The 11,450-nt window shown below is 40.3% G+C and overlaps 1 protein-coding gene across 4 annotated transcripts; it reads left to right on the top strand.

Moving 5' to 3' along the window:
- Positions 1-273: 273 nt before the first annotated feature.
- Positions 274-11,101, top strand: aifm1 (apoptosis inducing factor mitochondrion associated 1). Of its 4 annotated transcripts, none has more exons than XM_051401415.1 (21): positions 274-523; positions 1,631-1,761; positions 2,002-2,122; positions 2,306-2,329; positions 2,837-2,944; positions 4,096-4,164; positions 4,350-4,565; positions 4,656-4,727; positions 5,134-5,255; positions 5,375-5,505; positions 5,587-5,677; positions 5,814-5,898; positions 5,978-6,054; positions 6,569-6,677; positions 6,795-6,902; positions 7,011-7,099; positions 7,177-7,317; positions 7,836-7,978; positions 10,143-10,267; positions 10,384-10,574; positions 10,662-11,101. In XM_051401415.1, the coding sequence occupies exons 1-21, from the start codon at positions 436-438 to the stop codon at positions 10,731-10,733; spliced, it is 2,313 nt and encodes a 770-aa protein (XP_051257375.1). In that variant the 5' UTR covers positions 274-435; the 3' UTR covers positions 10,734-11,101. The 4 variants fall into 4 exon arrangements, with proteins under 4 accessions (XP_051257375.1, XP_051257374.1, XP_051257376.1 ...); XM_051401414.1 differs by having other exon boundaries at positions 4,093-4,164; XM_051401416.1 differs by lacking the exons at positions 4,350-4,565; positions 4,656-4,727 and having other exon boundaries at positions 275-523; positions 4,093-4,164.
- Positions 11,102-11,450: the final 349 nt, after the last annotated feature.

The following is an 11,450-nucleotide window of genomic DNA, read 5'->3' as shown; positions in this document are numbered from 1 at the left end:
AGCTGCGACTTGGTGTAAAACAGCAAAACACATAGCTTAAAGTATGTAGCTTTTTATATAATTACAAAACACTCTATCCGTAATTGCACAAAAATAAAAACAACAACAATGTCCAGTCATTTGAGACGCTGCGGACCTCATATTCAGCACTGCCACTGATATAATGAGCGACGCCATCTTTCTTCCAAAGGCGTCATCCGTGAGTTAGTTTTCTAGCGGCGACCAATCTCGCGTGTTTCAAAGAGTCTTTACAATTACCCATGATTCCCCTGAAACGTATGACCTGTCTCTGGCCTTGGCGTGTAGCGCGGTGCTGCTAGTTGTCAGTGTGTGCTGGCTGTAACGTTAGGGCTCCATTAGCGTTAACTAGATAGTGTTTCTGACCGACAAGTAGGCTAGTAAAGTGGGGGACCGTCACAGCGGAGCTGAGCCACAATGCTGAAATGTAGAACTGTATGGAAAAAGCTTGCACCTCTTGCTAGAGCTTCATCTAATGTGTGCCGGCAGAATGTGCGAAGAACAGGTCAGTAAATAGTTACAGTCACTTGCAGTCTCCTTGTTAGCCGGCCTCCATTCAAACATACATTTCTTTAAGGTTCATATACACAGCAGCCGACAGTGTGTTAAACCAGAGCGGGGGACCTCTGGTAGCTTATTTAAGTATTCTGACCTTCGTTTGGTTGTTCCATAGCTAACATTAACTGAGCTAATTAGCAAATGGTAACATGCAGAAGTCGATAACACATCGATAACTAGCTAACTTTAACCATATTGCACTCCACTGGTTGCAGTAGCTCTTGCCTGAAGCTAACTAGAAAGTGAAAAAATGGACTCTAGTTACAGTCACATGTGTTTTTGGCATGCTTGTACCGGGTTGCAGTGTGGTTATAACAGGTGTTACAAGTCAGATTTTGCCATGTTTATAGGCCGAGGTTGTTTATTTTTTGGGGGTGGTTTTCAAACCCCTTGTGACCCTGAGAGGATAAGCACAATGTGTACAGTCCCTCTGCACAGTATGCCCATCGGCTGCTTGAATGTACAATGATGAGGAAAGTAGATCATGAGAGAGGTTGATCATAATGAGGATTCAAGCCTCTAAACCAAACTCAGATTGTGTGTGTGCTTTTTTTAAATTAACCTAATAAACAAGCATAAGGATTCCTGTGCACCAAAGTTTGCCCTTCATTTTGGGGAAGTCAAAGCTCAGGCTGACACGTAGAGATGTAATAGTACCTTGTATATCTGTATAATGTGCTTGCATTGCATCTTGCAATGAGACATGTTTTTATTGTCAGCAAATAGAGACACATTAATGTAGCAGTCACAGTCATAGTTTATGGCTTGACATGTATAAATAATGGTGGGACATGTCATGATTGCTATGTTTCGCCTCATTGTTGCTGGTATCCAGCCAAATAGCAAAGTGAGATGTAATTTTACAATGTATACGTCATTTAATTCAGTGGAACTGTCAGTCAGACAGCTGTAACCTGATAAGCCTGATCAACATAAACATAAACAAAGATTTCCAGCCACGATGCTTCAGTTTTAGTGTTTCACCAGTCTCCATCATACATTAATAAAAAATGACACATTTTGATCAATCTAAGATGTGTCAAATTATTTTCAGGGTTAACCAATGGCAGAATACCAGCACATGTACCAGCCGCTCACATGTCCACCGGGCCGGCAGGGGGAGGACGGGAAAACCAGCTGTACATCCTTCTGGTTGGAGCAACCTTCCTCGGTGGTGGAGTATATGTGAGTGACTCATATCTGACCATGAGGATTTAGTCTGTCATAACATACAGTACATGCGCTGAAAATCATAAGTGATCAGTTGGAAATGAGCCGTGTTTGTGGTCTTTAGTACATCACATTTGTTTGCATGGTCGCACCTAGACGGTCCTACCTTGCCTGTTTGCAAATATTCATGCATCGGCAGAATCAGGGCTGTTTCACTGATTGCACGTGATCAATGAGTTTTTTTTGTTTTCGCAGGCGTACCGAACTGTCAAGGGAGACCAACAAAGATATCAGGAACGTATTGATGAAATTTCATCTAGACCACATAGAGTAGCCACGCAAGTTCCAGCCGCACCCATCCTGTCAGAGCCTCCTGGTGAGTAGTTTTTATCGACTGATTTTTTGTTATAATAAAACTTTGATTGTTCACTTATTTCCACAAACAAGCCTAAATATATATATATATATCTATCAGAGACTAAGCATTCCAATGTGATACTGTTTTAGTTATGATCAATTAAGAATTTCAACTGTTAATATACTTTTTTTTTGTTTTTAGCTGCGGAAGCCACCGAGAAAGAGAGTGAGTAGATGCGTATCTTAACATTTATAGATCAAATTCCATCTCTGTTAATAACTAAATGGGTAGTAAAACTAAACCATGATTTTATAACAATGAACTAAGAGCTTGTGGATTAGCTGCAATCAGCTGTGTAGTCTTTGCTGTGCCACTGTTTGGACTGAAAGGGTTTTGTTTTTAAATTATAGTTAAATGTTTGGTGTAAGAATGAGATTGGAATCAGCTGACTCCGCAGTGCATACTTTAGCTTCCTCTTTCTGCATGTAAACAACACACACTGTGTTTAAATTAGTGTTAGATGGATTTACATGAATTACTTTTTTTTTTAAGTTATTTTTTTGGCCTTTTATTGGCTTTATTCGATAGTAACAGCTGTAGATAGACAGGAAAGGTGGGTAGAGAGAGAGGGGATGACACGCAGCAAAGGGCCCCAGGTCGGATTGTTGAATGTTGCTATAAGTCAATAATTTCATAGTTAATGTTTGATTATTCTGTTCATTCCTCGGTCAGCCGTCCCTGAGCCAGAACCTGAAGCAGCACCTTCACCAGAGGAGCCAAGCCCTCCGGCCCCTGATACCGAAGTAGTGGCCCCCAGTGAAACAACTGAACCGCCCCCAGGTTGTCTTCATACTTATCTATACTCCTACATGCATGTCTAACATGTGCCTCCTGTGTAAACACAGCGTTTGAACCAAAAAGTAATAGACAAAAGCATAGTAGATGTAGAATAATGTGTGCTATTACAATTTGTGCACATACTATACTCTGTCAGAAATGGTGACACCAACTGGTGAAGTCATGTTACTGCAGGTTATAAAACACACCTGTCTTTTCTCACATCTTTACACTCTGCTCATAATTGTCACACATTAGTAAAATGTTAAAAATACAGTTCTGCAGTGATAATGTTTTATACACGAGGCACCCTGGATATTCTGAACGTGTATCGTCTTGTCTGTGTGAGAGTGCATTTACCGCATGAACTGTGATTCTTGCATGTGTTTATTTTTCTTGTATTTAGCAATATATGTGTCACACTCATTGTGTTCTGTTTGGTTTAATTTAATTTGTGTCCTCTAACCTTGTAAATTAACCCTTTACAGTTTCAGTTCAACTTTGAACACTCACATACTCACCTCCAGTCTAAACTGTAAATATTTCCGTTGTTGTGGGACACAGTTGTTGGACACAGTTGTTGGAGTTCTCAGTATTCTATACAGCATATGTTGGCTCCTGGTGTGTTTGTTGTCATATTTGCGTTGGAAGATGGAAGCCTTCCTGTCTGAAAATGTCTGTGAATGTGTTATACTTTGTTTAACTTCCTGTCCTGGGATAGAAAAGTTTTGTTTGTTTGTTTTTTCTGCTAACTGTAATGCGATAATATTGATCATAATTGGAAGCTGCCCTTAGAAGTTAATTACATATTTTGACCTTTTTTCATGCTGTGTCAAAGATATAATTTAAACAGGAAGTCAGAAAAGAAAAGACCCTGAATGTCAGTGTGGTAAGAGGTGCTTGAGTAAAAATTAGCTGACACTGACATTAACACAGACAAAAGTTACAACTCTATAATACTTACTTCTAGTATTAAATGATATACAGTATGTATGTCAGTGTTGAAGGCAGCTTCCAGTTGTTATTGAGTTAGTGTGCATGCTCTGCAGAATATTACCAGGGTAAAGATGAAGAAATGCATGGATCCTGATGGTCTTCCCCTTCAGTAATCTTGTAAACAATTGAATTTTAACCCACACTACCCTCAACAGCAGATGAGCCAGTGCTAGAAGCACCCCCAGAAGAGGCAGCAGAACCACCTGCTGCACCTGTAGTTGAGGAGGGTAAGATTTGAGAGTAAATGGTCTCATTAATTTACCCATTCTATTGGAAATGTTGGACTTTTCCTGACAATTCAGGTGCCATTTACACCTCAGCTATTCCCTCTGTGGAGTAGGTGCATACTATAGCTCAGTTAAAGATGGATTTCACATATTAGCTGTATGTAACTTTACCACTATACTACCAGAACCATCACCCCCATCTGAGCCATCCCCAGCTGAGGTCATAGAGCCTCCCCCAGCTGAGCTTGCAGAGGCTCCCCCAATTGAGCTCATAGAGCCTCCCCCAGCTGAGCTTGCAGAGGCTCCTCCAATTGAGCTCATAGAGCCTCCCCCAGCTGAGCTTGCTGAGGCTCCCCCTGCTGAGCTTACAGAGCTGTCCCCTGCACCTGTTGTGGAGAGTGGTAAGCTGTGCATGGAACCAGCGATGTACATTTACCACACCTGAGGGTTTAATTTGTCTTAACTGGTTAATGCTCCGGTTATACTAACAGAACCTACAGCAGCAGCAGAAAGCCCTGCAGCAGAGCCACCCGAGTCTCAACCTGAAGTTGTGGCAGAGAGTGGTAAGACCATAGTCCAGCCTCGGTTGGAGCGGGAAGCGGGCAGACACGACACCGATACTTTTTCCCCCCATTCTGATAATGTTAATGTTAATTTCAAACACCTTTTTCTTCTATTTGTTTTTAACATTTTTTCTCATTACAGCTGTTTACCCTGCCTGTTCATGTCTTTTCCACATTGTTTGGGTTCTTGTAGTGATAAAGGTTAATGTCATTCACATGATAAATTTTATTTCTTTTTCCATTTACTCCTTTCAGGTGTATTTGTGTAATAATGAGCATCCAAGACCATGCACTGACTATGCCGCTCTCCTGTCTTTGCTTTTTGCATTCTCTCGCTCTCTCTTCCTCCTCTCTTTCACCCTCCCTTTCTCTCGTGCTTGCTGTCGCTCTCTCATGCCAACTCCAGGAGTGGACATCGTACCTGCCTCTCTCAAGGTCCCCTCACACACCCCATACCTCCTTATTGGTGGAGGTACCGCCTCTTTCGCTGCTGCCCGGTCTATTCGAGCCAGAGACCCCGGTGCCAAGGTCAGTCAAGCCTCTATTTTCCACAATACAAGCTTAGAATTCAGTTCATTATCCACCATGCTGTACCTCAGTTTCTCAGTTATATTTGTGTTTTTATTTTTATTTTTTTTTGCTACCAGGTATTGATTGTGACTGATGAGCCAGACCTTCCATACATGAGACCACCTCTTTCAAAGGAACTGTGGTTCTCTGACGATCCCACTGTGACGGAAACACTGCGTTTCAAACAATGGAATGGAAAGGAAAGAAGGTGTGTTTAAGTTTTGTGCTTTTGGTAAAATGTTAAGTAAAATGTTCAGAGATGTTAAAACATTTTGTATTTATTTGGCAGTATCTACTTCCAGCCAGCATCATTCTACATTCCTCCAGAAGAATTGGAAAGTGCAGAAAATGGGGGAGTGGCTGTTCTCACCGGCAGAAAGGTACAGACACAGTGTGCTGACTTTATATTTATATACATTATAGTAGTTGGATACGTTATTTATACCAGAAATGAGGATACTTTTTGACTATTGAATGAGATTCCTGACAACTAATACATGATTTATTCAATTTCAGGTGGTTCACATGGATGTGAGAGGAAACAAAGTAAAACTTGACAATGATACTGAGATTTCATATGACAAGTGTTTGATTGCTACAGGTAAGCCACTTAAAAAATGCATTTGTTTACCACATGTGGCTTAAACATGGTGGAAGCTTATTTGAACTGCTCTCTTCAGGGGGAATGCCAAGAAATCTGCAGGTCATTGAAAGAGCAGGAGAGGAGGTGATGGAGAAGACAACTTTGTTCCGCAAGGTCAGTGTTTAGCCACAAGGAGGCCTGGGTTTCTGCCTGATAGTACAAAGCTCCAGAAAAGTGTCATATTTTCGCTGGTGTAATAGTAAAGGTATGACATGATGGAAATAATTAGATCGCAATAATTATGAGTGATTAAGTTATTTGTTGGATAACAGGAAAAACTTTCTGAATGTAGATTCCAGTGTAAGCAAAAATACTTAATTACTTAATTAATAATAATAATAATAATATTATTAATAATAATAATAATAATAATAATAACAATAGAAAAATACATTGATAACTCCAGTTACTCCAGTGGTTTTAGGGGACTGCAGTGTGTGCAGCTTTTACTGTTTGTCCATTATTTCTATGATGTTACATTTTAAAGTAGTTGCAATAAGAGTCATTGCAGTCCCATTATAGGTGCACAGAGGGGTATGACAGACATATATATATGTGTGTGTGTGTGTGTGTGTGTGTGTGTGTGTGTGTGAGACAAACAAAAGAGTAAATTTGTTCTCCTCCACAGATCGAGGACTTCAAATCATTGGATAAGGTCTCCAGAAACATCAACTCCATCACAATCATTGGAGGAGGCTTCTTGGGCAGCGAGCTGGCTTGTGCCCTCGGCAGGAGATGTAAGTCTACTGGACTACATGAGAAAATGACAGAATGTGTAAAAACATTGATGTTTAACAGAACTGATTTTGTTTTGAATTGAATCTGTCATTGGATCCTCATTCTCCTTTTTTCAGCAAATGAGTCTGGCCTGGAGGTGATACAGATGTATCCTGAGAAGGGCAACATGGGAAAAGTGTTGCCTGAGTATCTGAGCAACTGGACAACAGAAAAAGTCAAATCAGGTTAATGTCCATTTTGCACTCTAGCACTCTAACTGTCTTAATTGTCTAAGCTTTATTTTTTTTATCTAATTTCTCCATTCATTAAATATTCCCTCCTCGGTTTTCTAGAGGGTGTAAAAGTCATCTCAGAAGCTTTGGTGAAATCTGTGACCTGCAAAGATGATAAGTTAGAAATCCAACTGAAGGATGGCCGATTGGTAGGTTTTTGCACAAGTTCATTGTAATTCAAGAAATGACTTATTAGTTACTGATTATCTTGTGCTTCACCTTGTAGGTGAAAACCGATCACATTGTTGCAGCTGTTGGCCTGGAGCCCAATGTTGACCTTGCTAAGTCAGCAGGTCTGGAGGTGGACTCTGACTTCGGCGGCTTTCGGGTCAATGCAGAGCTGCAAGCTAGATCCAATATTTGGGTGGTAAGTTAATATTTCGAAGGGAGTTTAAGTATTCTAAAGTCAATAAAATGTTGTAATTTACTATTTATAAAAAAAGTGACGGATTTTGACTGGCTTTGGAAATTAAAGAGCAGGTGTACTATAAACTGATCACTAGTTGTGGGAGCAATTTTTGCTGTTTATGCTAAACCCCATTTGGCTATTTCAGCAATATTTTTATCTCCTTTTCTAGTTGGACAAACATATTTATTTAAACATGGCACTCTTTTTATTGCCCACTTTTATGGAGAGTTGGTAAAAAGCATCCTAAATCCACTTTACTGGGTTTTTAAGGTTCAAAATGCTTTACTCAGTAGATCAAGGTGAGCTGCATACAAGGTTTCTTAAATGTATGCCTTTGATCTTTTCAAACTTATCTTGTATTATAGCGCCCTCCCCAGGCAAAATTAGGTCATGGTCCAGAAACCATACGCATCTGTAGACATGTAATGGTTATATAGTTTTAATTTATTCTAATCCACCTATCTGTTCGGATTCAGGCAGGAGATGCTGCATGTTTCTATGATATCAGACTGGGCCGCAGACGAGTGGAGCACCATGATCATGCCGTTGTGAGCGGGAGACTAGCAGGAGAGAACATGACAGGAGCCAACAAACCCTACTGGCATCAGTCTATGTTCTGGTGGGTATTGCAGTACTTCATATTTCCTGCTAGTGATGCAAATTCAAGGTTTTCATGGGTCAGAGATTCAAACTGTTTCCCAAACAACTGCTGTGGCTGCAAGCTATGAAACCAGCTTGAAGTGGAAACGAAGGAAAATATTTGAGAAAGCGAGATCTAGTCTGAATTGTTGATTGCGTAGGTCCACATTCATTGAATACATTTAAATAAGCGGGCACTGGGGCAGCATGTACAATTCTGCAAATGACTCAGATTTAATCCTTTTAGAAGTCAGATGAACATGCATGATTGCTTTGAAGTCTTGAATACCATTAAGTTCTGAAATATTTAAAATGCCTTTTAGAGGACATTAGGATAGGAGTTTCCACCAGAGTGCTGCGTTACTCGGCGAGACATTTTTAAACCCATCATAAATGTACTAACTCTGTTAAAAACATTACTGATATGATCGCAAGGGGACTCTACCAGATATTCAGGGAGTTGCCAAAAATGTAACAGTGTGGAGTGTGGCCCCGCACTACACAGACGAATGCTGTGACTGCATGCTTCTAGCACCTGGTGAAATGTGACACACTGCTGACAACATAGGTTCATTGCGGTCCAAAAAAACCAACAACACAGGTCCATTCATCAAACTATCATGGGTCACTCCTATGAATGACAGTGTAATGTGTCTGCATAATCACAGCAAAGGTAAAGTAACAGGACACACAACCCCTTATCATTCAGCAGCAGCAGTGGTAGTTAGACCCCATTTACACCTGGTCAAAAAATGCAATCTGTAGCCGGACACGTTGAGATATAGAAGGTGTAAATGCATTGTTTTTGGAATGTGATCGGATCTGCCTGGCTTGATCTGGATGTAACCTGGCTCGCAGTGTGTGCGGATCTTAGGCACATTCACCATTAGTGAGGGAACATTTTTGCATCACAAATTAAATTTTCACTGGCAAAAAAACCCTGATTCAAATAATGATTTGGTCCGTACCAAACTTAACTTAACACTGGAAAACAAGATTTGTTGACATCTCTTCAGAACTATAGTTCTTCATTATAATAGTTTTGTCATTTGTCTAGATATCGTTTCTGGATAGAGATTGTATTTTAATACCAGGTGTAAATGGGATGTTAGTTCATTTTAACAGTCATGTCCATGTTTTTAATATTTAACTTGTTAGGAACAAACAGATACCCTCAGTCTATATTCCATTTTCACTCGTCATTGAAAACCTTTAGTTTGAAATCGAAGGTCTTTTTGGTCAAGTACTGCATGTAAAACAAACTTTTTCAAGAACAATTCAAATGGTAAAACTCACAATTAAAAGCAAGCCTGCAGATTTACTGTAAGTCTGCAGGTGTCACACTAAAAGCTGGTTTATGAGCAGAGTTTAACAGGAATGTTGGCACTTTTTCAGAGTTACTGTGCCAACACTCCTGTTGATTATAGGTCTGAATGACGCCACATTTAGTGTACGTACAGGCTCTCTGGGCAGAATGACCACAGCAGGTAATTTGTAAAGGTCACAGTTGGCTGTGACATTACTTCAGGTCATCAGCCAGCTTGAAACTCATCAGGTGGCAGTGGGGGGTTGTCAGTGAAGTTCACAGCTAAATTTTTAACGAGTGCCCCATCAACCTTGTTTGTTTTGTGCGTGTGTGTGTGTGTGTGTGTGTGTTTGTTTGCGTGTGTCTAGACTAGGAGCTGTGTGAGGTACACAAACATATACACTGTTTTGGAAGCTGTTTTGACAGTTAAGTTTTAAAATCTAGAAGTTGCTGTACTTCTCTTTAGAAGATGAACTTCAGCAAAACTATTTTCAACATACATTTGCAGAATATTTTGTTTTTGCTTAGAAAATGTAGTTGACACTACTTGGTACAAAATGACAGTAAGCTTAACTGTTAAGTTAAGCTAATATATACTGACATTGCAGCTAGCAGTGTCAGTATATATTAGTTTAACTAAAAACAGTATCATTAGGATGTGGGGGGTGGGAAGCCATTTCTTTGAAATAAAGTATGTGTTTTTTCTTTGCATGACCTGAAAGGTCTTGTCACAGCGCAGGAAAAAGAAATAAATGGACAAAGAATTCTTCTTACTCTGAGAGCTTTAAATCATATTATTCCCTCAACATGTTTTCCAATCTCATGTGGTTTCACACAGGAGCGACCTGGGGCCAGATGTAGGCTACGAAGCAATTGGGATTGTTGACAGCAGCCTACCAACAGTAGGAGTGTTTGCCAAAGCCACTGCCAAGGATACACCTAAAGCTGCTACAGAGAAGTCAGGTAGGAGGATTAACCACACAGTTAAACAAATCTTAACTAAGCAAATGAAGCAAAAATAAAGAGTGACTTTGAGGACCAAGGGTCAGGTTTAGTCTTACTTGTTAAATGTATCGCAGGAACTGGGATTCGCTCGGAAAGTGAAACTGAGGACACAGCCACCAGCCCAGTGGCGTCCTCAACGCCTGCTCCCGCTATGGTGCAACACAAAGACGACTACGGGAAAGGAGTCATCTTCTACCTGAGAGACAAGGTGGTGGTGGGCATCATCCTGTGGAACGTGTTCAACCGTATGCCCATTGCAAGAAAGGTACGCACAGTGTAAGAACAGTGTGTCATAGTGAGGATTCAAATACAGACTTGTTCATTGTAAACCATTTATATCTGTTATTTGTAGATAATCAAGGATGGAGAGGAACACGCAGATCTGAATGAAGTGGCCAAGCTCTTCAACATCCACGAGGATTAAGATGGTGGAGGCTGAGACTCATTATCATGTTTAAGACTGAACTCTAACAGCTATTTCCACACTCTTGAAGACACGACATACATCAAACATGAAAAACGGGAGAATTAATGTAAATTACGTATTTTAATATCTGGAATTTCTATCTGCTGCACCTGGTTTGTTGTTTCTTTTTTTTTCTATTCAGGAGAAATCAGTCTCATCTTCCGCCAAACTTGTCATATTTCTGGAAATCATGGTCAAGATGTGATCGTCCGTCTGCTTTTCCCCCACCAGGCTGAAAATGTCGAGCATGGATTATTGTTTTCCTCTGTGTGATCAGAGCAGTTTGTCGTGAGAAAAGCTGCAATAAAAGCTATTTTTAAATTGGAGTGATCCCATTATTTTGCTCCTAGATAACAGCACTGATGACAGATGAGTTGACCTGCCTCCTGAGCTGTGATGGATGTTAAAGTCTGTGTGGTTGAGCTCATCTGTCCTGAAGCATTTTAATCAATGTGGGCTGCTTGGTGAATTTACTTGGGTCATACAACTGATTGGAGCTTCTTTAACTGAGCGAGGTGGTGTTAAAGGTCAAAATCACGTATTGTTTTTTTAAAAAATGTGAACAGACAGGCTTGTACAAAGAGCACCTGACGAGTACTTTTTACAGTGTGTGAGGAAGTACTTTTAATTAAGTAGAGCCAACGTGAGCTCCAGTAAAACAACATTAAAATTAAG

The sequence above is a fragment of the Dicentrarchus labrax genome, unplaced genomic scaffold (assembly GCF_905237075.1).
Source record: "Dicentrarchus labrax unplaced genomic scaffold, dlabrax2021, whole genome shotgun sequence".
Lineage (NCBI taxonomy): Eukaryota > Metazoa > Chordata > Actinopteri > Moronidae > Dicentrarchus > Dicentrarchus labrax.
Note: the sequence above shows the minus strand (reverse complement) of the source record. Positions and strands in the feature narration are given on the sequence as shown.

Excerpts from the sequence above, each read along its gene's own strand:
- aifm1 (XM_051401414.1), top strand. The coding sequence starts at position 436 with ATGCTGAAATGTAGAACTGTATGGAAAAAGCTTGCACCTCTTGCTAGA. Across the intron at positions 5,256-5,374 it reads CCAGAGACCCCGGTGCCAAG|GTATTGATTGTGACTGATGA; the intron begins GTCAGTCAAGCC and ends TTTTGCTACCAG. Across the intron at positions 7,318-7,835 it reads CTAGATCCAATATTTGGGTG|GCAGGAGATGCTGCATGTTT; the intron begins GTAAGTTAATAT and ends GTTCGGATTCAG.